Here is a 12,402-nt window from a genome sequence, read left to right on the forward strand (position 1 = left end):
GAATTGCCATGTGTCACCTTGAATGATATTTGACATTAATTTAATTATACTGGTGCTTCCGATGAAAAGACATTGCTGTGCAGAACCACATAAACTATTGGGGGCGGGGGGGGGGGGGGGGGGGGGGTCTGCAAAAGCCAAATTAGATAACTATAGCATAATTTCTGATAAGAAAATGAATAAGATACCGTGTGAAACAGGAGCTTTGCAGTGTTTGAGCATGCACTTCCAAATCAGCAGCTGCAAAAAAGAATAGTTATAAAAGGAAATCTGACAAGTGCAGTCATCAGCTGTCAGGTTGTTTCCAAAATCACTCAAGCAAACCGATAAAGGACCGCAGCTCTGCGCCTGCATCTTCCTATCTGTTTAATTAACATAATCATCAGAAAACACAGCTGCTTTTCACTTTTCCAAATGCAGCTCAGCTAACCTCTCCCTCCGCCCCCATCTTTAACGCAGCTATGAGACCTCTAATTATGCAAGGATTCAAGTAGCCTTTCACAAAACGCAGTGTTGTCCTTTAGCTCTGGAGAGCGCTCAACGAGCTGAAAGGACAGGCTGTGTGCTTGCAGGTTGAGCAAATTCAATTTGTTTGATTAGTTTTCTGCATCAGCTTCGGGTTTGGTTTAACAGATAAGAGTGTAAAGTGGATATTGCATGTTTTGATTCATTTCAGCTTTTCATTTTCTGACAAGCATCAGCAAGTTTCTGTCAGAAAGAAAAGGTGGATTTAGTTCAGTGACGTCACAAAATATAAACGTTGTTTGATCCAAATTGAGTTTCTGTGATAAAACTTCTATTTTTATTCCTCATGTGGGATTCATGAGCTCATCTAATTACACTTGATGTCTCATTACACATCCAAGTAGGCCCAAGCCTCGTCTAATTGCAGGAACTAGACTGATTCCATCCCCATTAGATCACCTGTTGGTCCTGAAGGGTTTTTTTTCTACAAAGTTGATTTTAAAAGGCTGTAACATGATGGGAAGCATTCAATTTGTAACTTGCCCGAAGCACTTCCTGACTAATAAAATCACAATGAAGTCAGAAGGTTCCGGTCCAGGTAAAACGCACAATGAATGATTACGGGCCGCATTCGGACACATCCCATTTCTGGATCAATTTAATAACTTCTATTTGAGCTTTAGAGCCGCATTCGGACACATCCCATTTCTGGATCAATTTAATAACTTCTATTTGAGCTTTAGAAATAACAGAAGATATTCGGTATTTTCCCTGTGTGTCCAAAGCGGTGTCTGTGCGTAAATGTGCGGATGATTTGCATAATTAAACTCAGATCCAGGTTTACGTGATAATCTTTGGACCGTTTATTCAATTTCCTGACAGGTGATTGTGGCTCGTGCTCTCCCACACCCTTCAACCCCCCCGGGACACTTTTCTCTTTAATCTAATTGGATGATAAGTGGGTGCGTTCTGCGGAGCCCGGAGCCAAAACGCTTGCGCGGCCTTCTTCTCTGGAGTCCGATCTCGTCACAGTTTCCTCTCAAATCCCATTTGCTATTATACCTGCCCAATCGCAGAGACCGAGCGCGTTTTAACTCGGATGGCATTTCTGTTCCATCATTACAATCCAGCGCAGGTTTGACGCAGTGATCTCTGCGCGCTGATCAGGGGACGGCTTTCTGTCTCTTGCGTCCTTGACTTATATTCTTATTCAAAAACCAAGAAACTTGCTGATGCTTGTTGAGTTAAACATTTATCTCAATATTTTATGGTATTTTATTTCGGACAGTAAACGGTGATGGCAGATTCTGATGCGCAAGACACTCGCCAACCCGCTAAAGACTCACCCTTCTCCATCAAGAACCTGCTCAACATTGAAGACAAACCATCAAAGCCAAAAATCACACTTGGTTCATCCAAAGGAGTGTTTGAAGGCAGTTTCTTTTCTCGGCTCAGTGACTTGTCTCTTCCTCGATTCGAGCTGCCAACTCAGAGGATCGGACTGTCAGCGCAGTATTTGGAGAGAGCGTCTGCCTGGTGGTACCCATACGCGCTGGGGACGCATTTTAGGACTGGAGGTGTGTCATTACAAGATTAATACATTCTTTGTCAGTGTATTTCGTTATACACACTTTTATATATTTATAAAAAAATATGTATTTAATTTTCATGAGGAAAGGTTTAGGAAATTATAACCATAAAACGCAATGTTTTTTTACAAATGAAAACTTAACTCAATATTGAAAATGGATGCTTGTTCCTAAGTTATATTTTTTTCTGCAGTGTGTGAGAAGATCAATCCAAGAGAAGAGTCGCCGGCACCCGACAGACGCTCCCCGGATCTTCCAAAAAGTGACCAAGATGCCAAAGATGAAAGCGCCGACGACGACATCGCCCTGGATGAAAGTGACGCGGAGGAGTCAAAGAAAGAAACGGACCAGGATGAGGACTGGAGGAGAAAATCTGACGACCTAGACCCTGAGAAAAAGTCGTGCCGGAAGAAGAAGACGCGCACGGTGTTTTCCAGGAGCCAGGTCTTCCAGCTGGAGTCCACTTTTGACATCAAGCGCTACCTGAGCAGCTCGGAGAGGGCTGGCCTGGCCGCGTCGCTGCACCTGACCGAGACGCAGGTGAAGATCTGGTTCCAGAACCGGAGGAATAAGTGGAAAAGACAGTTGGCCGCAGAGCTGGAGGCGGCCAACATGAGCCATGCGGCGGCGCAGAGGATTGTGCGTGTTCCGATACTTTACCATGAGAGCGGCGCCTCGGAAACGAGCGGTGGCCCCGGTACAAACTCACCGAGCAGCCAGTCGCTCCTGGCTTTCCCCCACCACATGTACTATTCCCATTCAGCCCCCCTGCTGAGGCCAGTTTAACAACGATGGTGTCAGAATGTACAGATGTTTTTAATGAAATCAATTCGAAACCAAAATAAAAAATTGTATATTTTGTAGATTCAAGGACAATTGTTTAAGGCTGTATTATTATTATTATTATTATTATTATTATTATTATTATACATTCCTACAATACAGGGTCTCTCAATTGTGTTGCAAAGGAGCAAACAAAATATATTATTATTTTTATTGTTGGCGAGTCTCACAAATGTGTGTGCGTGTGTGTATATTTTAATTTGTTCAGTTGTGACAAAAGGAGCTTTGGAACAGAGTCGGCTCTCTGCTTTGCAGAGATTTGTGTCAGTGTTTGTACCTGAAAATGTGGAATTTAATATTTAGATATTTTCAAATGTTGTGCAATATTGTTGTTGTTTTTTTAGCTTTTAAGACCTTTGTCAACAATAGCTCAGTTAAAAAGAGAAAATCTCTTTGTAATAGTGAAGACAATCATGCGATTCCTAGAGAAAACTGAAAAAAAAAGAAATCTATAATAACAGGATTTTTTTATAAGACGCATCCATGAGAGAGCCAAAAAGTCTGCTTCTGCGTGTTTTTTGTCTGATAATTACATCCTGTAGCTCTGATTTCCCTTTCAGTAAAATGAAATAAAAAAATGAATATTGTATTAAAAGCAGTCCAATAAATAAATAAACCATTTACTCTTTTTGGTGATCGATTCTGAAACTGGATTCAAAATGAAACAATAGATTTTGCATGATCATCAGAAATATATCTACTTTCGATTTTAATTATTTTAATTATTGTCATCTCGCCCTTTTGTACAGGTAATACCGTATCAACAATGCTCTTTCCTAGTGCTGAATCAGACGTTAATTAATAGTCGTCTGAACCAGTGCCGTGAACTTTTTATTTGTCTCACAAAGCTGATTTAATTCGTATGAGTCAAGTGCATATTTGTGATTTCCTTTCAGTGTGTTTCACAAACCAGAAAAAAGCAGATTCAGTCATAGCCTAGGCCCAATACTACAGACATAAAAATATCACAAGACCTTATGATGCACAAATCCACCCTTCTGAGGTAAAACGTGGATAAACTCCTTTATATTTGCTAGACCCAGATATGTACTACCAAACCATATATTGTCCAAATAACTATATACAAGAGATTATGTCACTATAAATGATCTATATTTGCTCCGCGTCATGATTATTTCATTAAAATTTCATTCATCTGTGTTGAAACTGGTTGAAACGCAGTAAGCAAGAGAAAAAACACGCACGGAAGACAAACAAAAACGTCCTGTGTCATGTGATCTATTCTAAAACAACGGAAGTGAACGTAACACTAAAATGGACCAATGACATCGTAGGCGCGATTTTGAACATTCGTTTTAACCAACCAGAAGCCAGATTAGAGAGCTCCGCTTTAACAGCGCCTACCGTAGCAAAGCTAAGTGGCTACAAGCAACCGCCTTGGCTTCCAGCATCTTCCACGGTTTCTGCGTTAGATTTTACTGCATCGCTGGGAATTATACGCATCGTTGTGAAGTAGAACGGCAGTTCACGTCCCTACGTGTAAATGAAAGAGGTACGTTTGTGAAACGAATAAAAGTAAGACTTCTAGTCTCCGCCATGACCGTTTCATGCTAGTGTTAGCGATAGCAACCTGTGTTAGTAGCAACTGTGCATGGTGTCTTTTTGTGATAGAATTACTGTACTGTGATACATTTAAGTATTTTTCAGTGCTCACACAGGCGAATTTATTGAAGGGTTGTGTTTTCACACTGATATATCGAGTTTATTTGTTTTATAACGATCCAAGTCCCTGGGTGTGTGTTTGTTCTCATTTTGCTTTGTATTTGTTAGTAATTACGTGTTTGTGTTAATATTTCCTTACTTTGATGTTTTAATTGTCGTTAGGTGTTACGTCGTGATCAGAAATGTGATGTCACTTCTAAATGTCAGCTGATAAATCTATTGAGCTGCAGGTAGACTAATAGTGTGACAGTGTAATGGTAATAGTGTGTTTCTGTATAAATTTGTCATTAAACAAATCTAATTTTGCCGCAATCCTTTGTTGCCAAATCTGCAACACGAGTTATTCATTTATTTATGTTTAGACAAAAACCAAATTGTGGATTGAAAAGCAAAAATCTGCTAATTTTGGCCTTTCACAAATTATGCCAAATAACTGAGGTTGAAGTCTATTTTTATCTTTTGAGCTATCTTTCTTCCCACCCTACAGATGACAGGTTCAAACGAATACAAACTTAACCAGGGACCAGAGGATGGCATCTCTGCTGCCAAGTTCAGCCCCAGCACGGCTCAGTTTCTACTGGTTTCCTCCTGGGACTGCACGGTCCGTCTCTACGATGTTGGAGGCAACACCATGCGGATGAAGTACCAGCACACAGCTCCAGTTCTTGACTGTGCTTTTTATGTATGTTGCAGGTGTTTAGGTTCCAGATTTCCGTGTCCTAATAATCTTGTGCAATTTAATAATAATAACTTTCACTTCCAGGATCCAACACATTGTTGGAGTGGAGGTTTAGATTCACAGTTGAAGACTCACGATTTGAACACAGACCAAGGTATGTCTTCCACCGTCAACTAATATAAACAAATTTATGATGATGAAATTAATGTGTTGAGTTTCTATTGTTTATGAACAGATACAATAGTTGGAGCACATGATGCCCCCATTCGTTGTGTGGAGTACTGTCCAGAAGTTAATGTCATGGTAACGGGTAGCTGGGACAAATCGGTCCGACTGTGGGACCCACGAACACCCTGCAATGCTGGCACCTTCACTCAGCCTGACAAAGTGTGTGAATTAAACCTTGTTGGTGCATGTGTTCTCTTTAATAATGCATTTATACAGATGTGCTGTTGACAGCTTATTGTTGATTACTTTAAATAGCATCTTATTTCTTTATTTCTGCATTTCATTGGTCTCAAACCTCATGTCAAACAGGTGTACACCCTCTCTGTGGCTGGGGACAGACTGATTGTTGGCACAGCGGGGAGACGAGTCCTCGTCTGGGATTTGAGAAACATGGGCTATGTTCAGCAGAGAAGGGAGTCCAGTTTAAAGTATCAGACTCGCTGCATTAGAGCCTTTCCCAACAAACAGGTTCGCTGGCTAAAAAAAACCATCTGACTGCTTTTTAACGTGAAGAATCTGATAAGAAAGAAAGTTTTAAAGTAATCTTATATTTTTCTGTCTTGACTTCAGGGCTATGTCTTGAGTTCAATTGAGGGCCGTGTAGCTGTGGAGTACCTGGACCCGAGCCAGGAGGTTCAGAAGAAGAAATATGCCTTCAAGTGCCACAGGCTGAAGGAGGATGGAATTGAGCATGTCTACCCTGTCAATGCCATTTCATTTCACAGCATTCATAACACCTTTGCCACAGGTACACTTGACTAGTTTGTACACGAGAGAAGCAAATTTTTTCTTTTTCTTTTTTTTTTTAAACGTGGTTTATTCTTATAGTCCAGTTTTTGCAAACCTGGAATTTCCTGTTACATATTTATTTTTGAATGGAACCTTCTTACAGAGAACTTTTGTCTGAGCACCAACATCGCTTAAAAGTGTGTGAGGATGACCTTGAGTCTCTCCTTTTGCCAGGTGGCTCAGATGGCTTTGTGAATATCTGGGACCCATTCAACAAAAAGCGTCTGTGTCAGTTCCACCGGTACCCGACCAGCATTGCTTCACTGGCTTTCAGTAACGATGGCACGATGCTTGCCATCGCCTCATCCTACATGTATGAAAAAGGAGACATCAGCCACCCAGAAGATGCCATCTTCATCCGTCAAGTCACGGACGCCGAGACAAAACCCAAGTATGTTTGAGCTAACCTCAATTTGCTGCTTCCTAATCTGTAAACTCTGTTTTCAAAGAGCAGCTGCATCACCTGCTGGCTCCCCATCCACTTTAATATTAGACAAGATAGATGGTTGAGAACTTTAAAAAACAAAAAGGCACCTGTCCCTGTTGCTGTTGTATATAAGCTCTCTGTGAATGAATGAAACTTTTACGTATTAAGTATTCGTCAACGTGCTAATGGTAAATGTTAGCTTGCACGTTTACATTTTTATTAGTGTAAAGCAAAATTTTTTGCGAATAACTGGTAGACTGCTGACTTTGCCACTTACACACTAGCATCAGCTCCACTCTGTGCGGCCGCACCAACCTGGCTGCTTTCGTTCTACATTGCTTTAGGAATGCGGATGTGATTGAGCACATAATAATAATAATAATGCATTGAACTTATATAGCGCTTTTCTAGACACCCAAAGACGCTTTCACACACTCTCACATTCACACACAGCTAGTGATTGTAAGCTACTTGTAGCCACAGCCGCCCTGGGGAGGTCTGACAGAGGCGAGGCTGCCATTTGGCGCCGTCGGCCCCTCTGACCACCACTAACACAGGCAAGTTGGGTGAAGTGTCTTGCCCAAGGACACAACAGCAGGATACCCCTGGCGGGAGCTGGAATCACACCCATGACCCTCCGATCATGAGGCAATCCGCTCTACCACCTGAGCTACTGCTGCCCCAAACCCCCCATGGGCGGTTTCCAAAATTGGTGCAAAAAATGGATATCAGTGATGTCATGAGCACATCTCCGAGCATGTGGGTGGGCGCGAAAAAGTCTGCGGTGTTTCCAGTATTAAACAAAAGCCACCTGAGCAGGCTTGCTTTTGGAGACTCACTGACTCAGATTTTGCATCCTGTGTGTGTGTGTTTGCGTGCGTGCACGCCAGGGCTGAACGTTCTATCGTTTTTGGACCGAAATGGCGATTTCAAACAGCACGATCACGTGACCATCAAAGCTGCAGTTTTGACTGATCCAGGATCAGTTGTGCAGTAGCGGCGCCAGGGGGGTGCTAGGGGCGCTATAGCTACCCCTGGATTAGTCATTGCACCCCCATAGCACCCCCAAGTAAATAGATTTATTTTTTTACAATTTAATTTTTAGTTAACGTGTGGATGTGATAATATTTAACATACAAAAGAAAAATAACCAGTAAATTATCATATAGATAGTAAAAATCTAAACCAAAACAGGAAATTGATGTTAACCTTTGACCTCATTTTCCACCTGTGAATGAGTGAAAGGTAGAGCTAGTGGTAAAATGGATTGGTTTTTGTTGCCTACATTTCCAAGGTTCAGTCAGAAACGAATGAATCTTTGGAAGTGATCTCAGACCCACAAAAACCTACGGATCTGGATGAAGTGAGTCAACCCTCAACCGCCGCAGCAGTCCAGGGTTTTGCCGCTGGAAATGCTAACGCTAATGTTAGCTAACCTTGCAATAATATAGGTGGTTTTCTGTGTGGCTGTATGTGTTTATGATTTCATGGAAAGGTCAGCGATTGTTCATAACCCCGGGTTTCCACGGGAGCCGTCAGCAGCACGTTACTGCAGCAGCACGTCTTGCTCGCGTAAGCTGCTGCTTGGCCCTTCCCACGAGACGCGAATCAGCAGGGGAGCAACTGTCACCGACAGAGCACGAAGTCACACGAGTGACTTCGTCAGTAAACACAACAACAAGCAGGAGAAAACTACAACATGGCTCCAAAATATTTGTGTTTTTATGTTCTGTCCGTTTTATAATCGCCAATACGGACCTGAAAAACAAATGAGACCGCTAGCTAGGTGATAACTTCTCACGGGGCCGCACAGTTAGTAACCTTTTTTAAAGTAAAGCGACCGGAAGGCAGTACGTTCTTTATTCTGAAAATCTCGGGAGCTTCTCTCCATTTCCGCGTCCGATTTCCTGTCTTTCCTTCCCCAAAAATGTCGAACTTGACCCGTTTCAGAGGCGTCGCGCGTAGGAAATAGAACCGGCGCGTAAAGGCCGCGACATGCTGCTCCTGAGACGCGGCCGACTCGCGCTGCTGCCGGCTGCCGACGGCTCCAGTGGAAAAGGTTCTGTTGACCACAGCGGTTCCTATCAGCAGCTATGACGTGCTGCTGCAGTAACGTGCTGCTGACGGCTCCCGTGGAAAGCCGGGGTCAGGTAGTGCTAGTGTTAACATGCTAGTGTTGAAGGTGTTTTAGAGAATAATAGGTACGCATGACCACTTCCTTCATAGCACCCTCAATAAAAAGACTAGCTCCTTCATAGCACCTGCAGAAAAACATTTCTGGAGCCGCCACTGCAGTTGTGTAACTTTTTTTTTTACTACATCCGAGGTTTTCCCTGTTTGGCAGCGGCAAAAGCCAGCGCGGGGGAGGGGGTGTACCGTCCAGAGCCCAACTCCACAGCTGCCAGAGCTGCATGTTCTGGTTATTTCCCCTGTTTTTGTTTCCACACACAGCGCTGCTAAAGCCGATAATAATGGCACCGTAGGTGAGCCCGGGACAGAGGGAGAACGTAGTTGAGTAAGGGAGAGAGAGACTCCTCCCACATCGGAGCAGGTTCAGGTTGATTTCTAAAGCTTGGTTTATGCTTCATCAGCGCGACTGTGGAGTTGCACACCTTAGTTGACTTGAAAGCTCAACTTCTCTTTTTAAAATGGTTTGAATGTTTCTTTCTGATGGCACACGTTAGTTCAAACAAGCTAAGGTGTCAGAATGCGTGCGTCTCTGTCACAGAACTGACGTTTTAGTGAGGAAAAACTATCATGGATGGCTTCGAAAAACATGCAGCCAGCCTACCTTGGTAATGCAGGAAACTGTGCATTTTTTGTTATTTAATACATTTAAAAACTAAAAAAGATTTCCTCCATGCATTTTAGGAGTAGAACATGTTTTTATAAAGCTCCTCTAGATAAAAATCACAAGCATAAGTTGCTTCACAAACGCATAAAAAAAGAGCATAATGGGAGAAAATATTAATAGCTTTAACAGTTTTTATTGTATGATAAATAGTAAATATTAATGTGAATGATTTGTTGTACTAGATTAGAATCTAGACCATCTTTTCACTTAATCTACAGGATGGCTTGGCAGGCTAGTATTGGACCTTTGTTAGCAGAAAATCGTGAATTGAACCAAAATCGCAATTTCTGCTAGAAAATTTGCAATAAGTCGTTCAGCCCTAGCGCGCTCCTCACAACAGTGAGAGACAGAAGCTATGTTCACACACAGGCTTTGATGCTCATTTCCGATTTTTTTTGGGGTAAATCAGATTTTTTGTGTGTGTGTGTATGTGGCCGTTCACACTCTGACTGAAATGCAACATCAAACTTTCTCCAGTGTGAACGCTTCACGGCCCCAAAGCGACCCGCGTGCGTATAATACAAGAAGTCACACTCAGTGGAGCCGAAACTAGGAGCAGCAAAGTTGTGACGTAATCCTGATCCTGTTGATAAACTCGGTGAAAACTTTCACACCTGTTAATTCTTCCGTTTTGGGCTGGAAAATGTTTTAAAAACTGTAAACTATTTTACTCCTTGTTCCCGTCGTCTCCCTGAATTATCATTCACAGAAAATGTTCCGGTATTAGTTCATTCACAGAGAACCCCCCTCTCACGGAGACGGGTGAGACGCTTCGCTCCAGCAGCACTTCCAGCTCCCATTCTCATGCTCTCGTGCATTTTTAATTCCTAAACTTAAAACAGGATATCCAGACAGACTCCTGAACCCTCCTGTCAGCGCTTCTCCTCAGGAACATCCACACACAACGCTGACCTCCGCTGACTCAGTGACGTAGGAAACAAATTTAATGCGACATGACCGTTCAGATTGCAGTCGCTTTCAAAAATATCATATATGTGTTGGAATTAGTACTACATATTTTTGTGACACGGATCGCATTTAAAAAAAATCGGATCTGTGCGTTCAGTCAAAAAAACCAGATATGACTGGCATGTGGGGAAAAAAGCTGATTTAATGTGCCTTTGCCTGCAGTGTGAACGTAGCCAGAGGCTCGTTAACTCCACAGCATCCAGAATGATACTGAACAGCGCATGTGGGAAGCCCCCGCAGGCTGATTCTATCTGCCAATCGGAGGCTACCCCTAACGGTAGGTGTGATTTTGAGCCAGCCAGTCAGTCTGCAGTGGGCGTGTCGGACCAGTTCGGCTCCAGGCAGACCTCCTCGGGAAGAGGGCTAAAAAGACGTCCGGTTGCACGTGGGAAAATCCAAGGCTACCTATATGAGAACACTCCAAACCTGGTCCAGGCGGAGTGGAGCTGATACTAGTGTGTAGGTGCCATTGTTGGCTTGGGTCGCCAGGCTCTGATTTACGTTGAGCGATCCTGATTGGTTCATAGGAAGTAAATGTAGCTTCACCTCAGAAATTGTCTGAGCAAAAATTTGATTTTAAAAACTAATATTTCAACAAAAACAATTTAAATAGCAGGATGTTTTATCCTGACATAGAACAAATCTTTAAAAGAAATGATTTAATATTCTGTGCTTTTGTTTTCCAGGTCTACTTGAATGTGCAGTGGATTGGTGATCAGTGCAAAAGAAGCCTTCATGTCAGAATTATCTGCTGGCATCCAGTGTACCATCAGTGTATAGTTTTCTCTGTTCCTCTATTCTAGTACACCACCTTTTCCATGGGATGTTTGCTAAGAACTTTTTTCTTAAGTATTTTATTGTTTCAAATGTGTTTGTTTATCCTGTTGAGCTGAAGTGATTTTTCTTTTGGCTCTGGTTTTCTTGAATCACACTTTTAAACATCTTTGCATCAATATTTCTAACGTCAACTTTCTGGAAAATAAAAAATTATTTCAAACTTTGAACAGAGATTACAAGTTTGTTGCTTTTTTGCCATTTGTGCTACATTAAAGCAGAAATCTAGACTTTTTGTCAGAGCACCATCTAGAGACAGAACATGCATGTTGCACCTTAAGCCCCTCTCCGTGATTACAGCTGGAAGCAGCGCTTCTCGTTGGTGAATTTGCACCTCCATCCAGCCAACAGAGCGAAAACACAATAGCTTACAATGATGATTCTCACATTGTTTATTATATCTCTATCTAGTTATCTATCTATACTCTCACCTGCCATTCCCACCCTGAGCAGGTTTACACAGAGCCGAGCACATCAGGGTGTTTGCTGACAGGAGATGAGTGTGAGCAGCACCCCACACTTGAAGTTTCAAATGAAGACCTCAACAGCAATGTTACTATAAAAATTATAATTAAGGATATCCATAACAGCAACTGCACCAGTAGGAATTAAGTTGGAGATAACTCAAAATCCCTAAAAACCTGAGGTGGCTTTAACATTTATTAGGCAGACTGGATTTATTTCCATATGTCTATAATCCTATTATTCCTGGTAGAAAATAACATTCCAGATATCCATAAGAACATTCTTACTGAATATCTGAAATGTCAATAATTAAGTTATAAAATCTTCGTTATAGGACATAAAAGTAACGCCTCAGTTACTTTGCTAGGTAACTAATTTTTTAATGTAACTGAGTTACTAATTCAATTACTTTTTGGATTTTAACGTAAGATGCCCAATACTGATAACACAGTACAGGGGAAGACTTGAGGATTTCTAAAAATAATCATACATGATTCCTGAAAGTGGGAAAACTCCAGATTGTGGCTTTAAAAGGGAGACCTGAGACATGCTAGGAACGTGTTGGAGCAGAGGTGGT

General features: G+C 42.0%; 2 protein-coding genes across 2 annotated transcripts; both read left to right on the forward strand.

The window, feature by feature from the left end:
* Positions 1 to 1,563: 1,563 nt before the first annotated feature.
* Positions 1,564 to 2,963, forward strand: LOC107387800 (homeobox protein HMX3-B). The gene is made up of 2 exons (XM_015962989.3): positions 1,564 to 2,042; positions 2,248 to 2,963. The coding sequence occupies exons 1-2, from the start codon at positions 1,763 to 1,765 to the stop codon at positions 2,838 to 2,840; spliced, it is 873 nt and encodes a 290-aa protein (XP_015818475.1). The 5' UTR covers positions 1,564 to 1,762; the 3' UTR covers positions 2,841 to 2,963.
* Positions 2,964 to 4,245: 1,282 nt separating this feature from the next.
* Positions 4,246 to 11,530, forward strand: bub3 (BUB3 mitotic checkpoint protein). Its single transcript, XM_015962988.3, has 8 exons — positions 4,246 to 4,410; positions 5,068 to 5,262; positions 5,344 to 5,413; positions 5,495 to 5,646; positions 5,797 to 5,955; positions 6,058 to 6,235; positions 6,451 to 6,667; positions 11,213 to 11,530. Exons 1-8 carry the CDS (start codon positions 4,402 to 4,404, stop codon positions 11,220 to 11,222), a joined length of 990 nt encoding a protein of 329 aa, XP_015818474.1. The 5' UTR covers positions 4,246 to 4,401; the 3' UTR covers positions 11,223 to 11,530.
* The last annotated feature ends 872 nt before the right edge of the window (positions 11,531 to 12,402 follow it).

The sequence above is a fragment of the Nothobranchius furzeri genome, chromosome 16 (genome assembly GCF_043380555.1).
Source record: "Nothobranchius furzeri strain GRZ-AD chromosome 16, NfurGRZ-RIMD1, whole genome shotgun sequence".
Taxonomy (NCBI): domain Eukaryota; kingdom Metazoa; phylum Chordata; class Actinopteri; order Cyprinodontiformes; family Nothobranchiidae; genus Nothobranchius; species Nothobranchius furzeri.

Bases quoted from the DNA above. Each gene is read 5' to 3' on its own strand.
- LOC107387800 (XM_015962989.3), top strand. From the start codon at position 1,763: ATGGCAGATTCTGATGCGCAAGACACTCGCCAACCCGCTAAAGACTCA. The intron at 2,043-2,247 runs GTGTGTCATTAC...TTTTTTCTGCAG, and splicing joins GACGCATTTTAGGACTGGAG to TGTGTGAGAAGATCAATCCA.
- bub3 (XM_015962988.3), top strand. The intron at 5,647-5,796 runs GTGTGTGAATTA...CATGTCAAACAG, and splicing joins CCTTCACTCAGCCTGACAAA to GTGTACACCCTCTCTGTGGC. The intron at 6,236-6,450 runs GTACACTTGACT...TCCTTTTGCCAG, and splicing joins TCATAACACCTTTGCCACAG to GTGGCTCAGATGGCTTTGTG.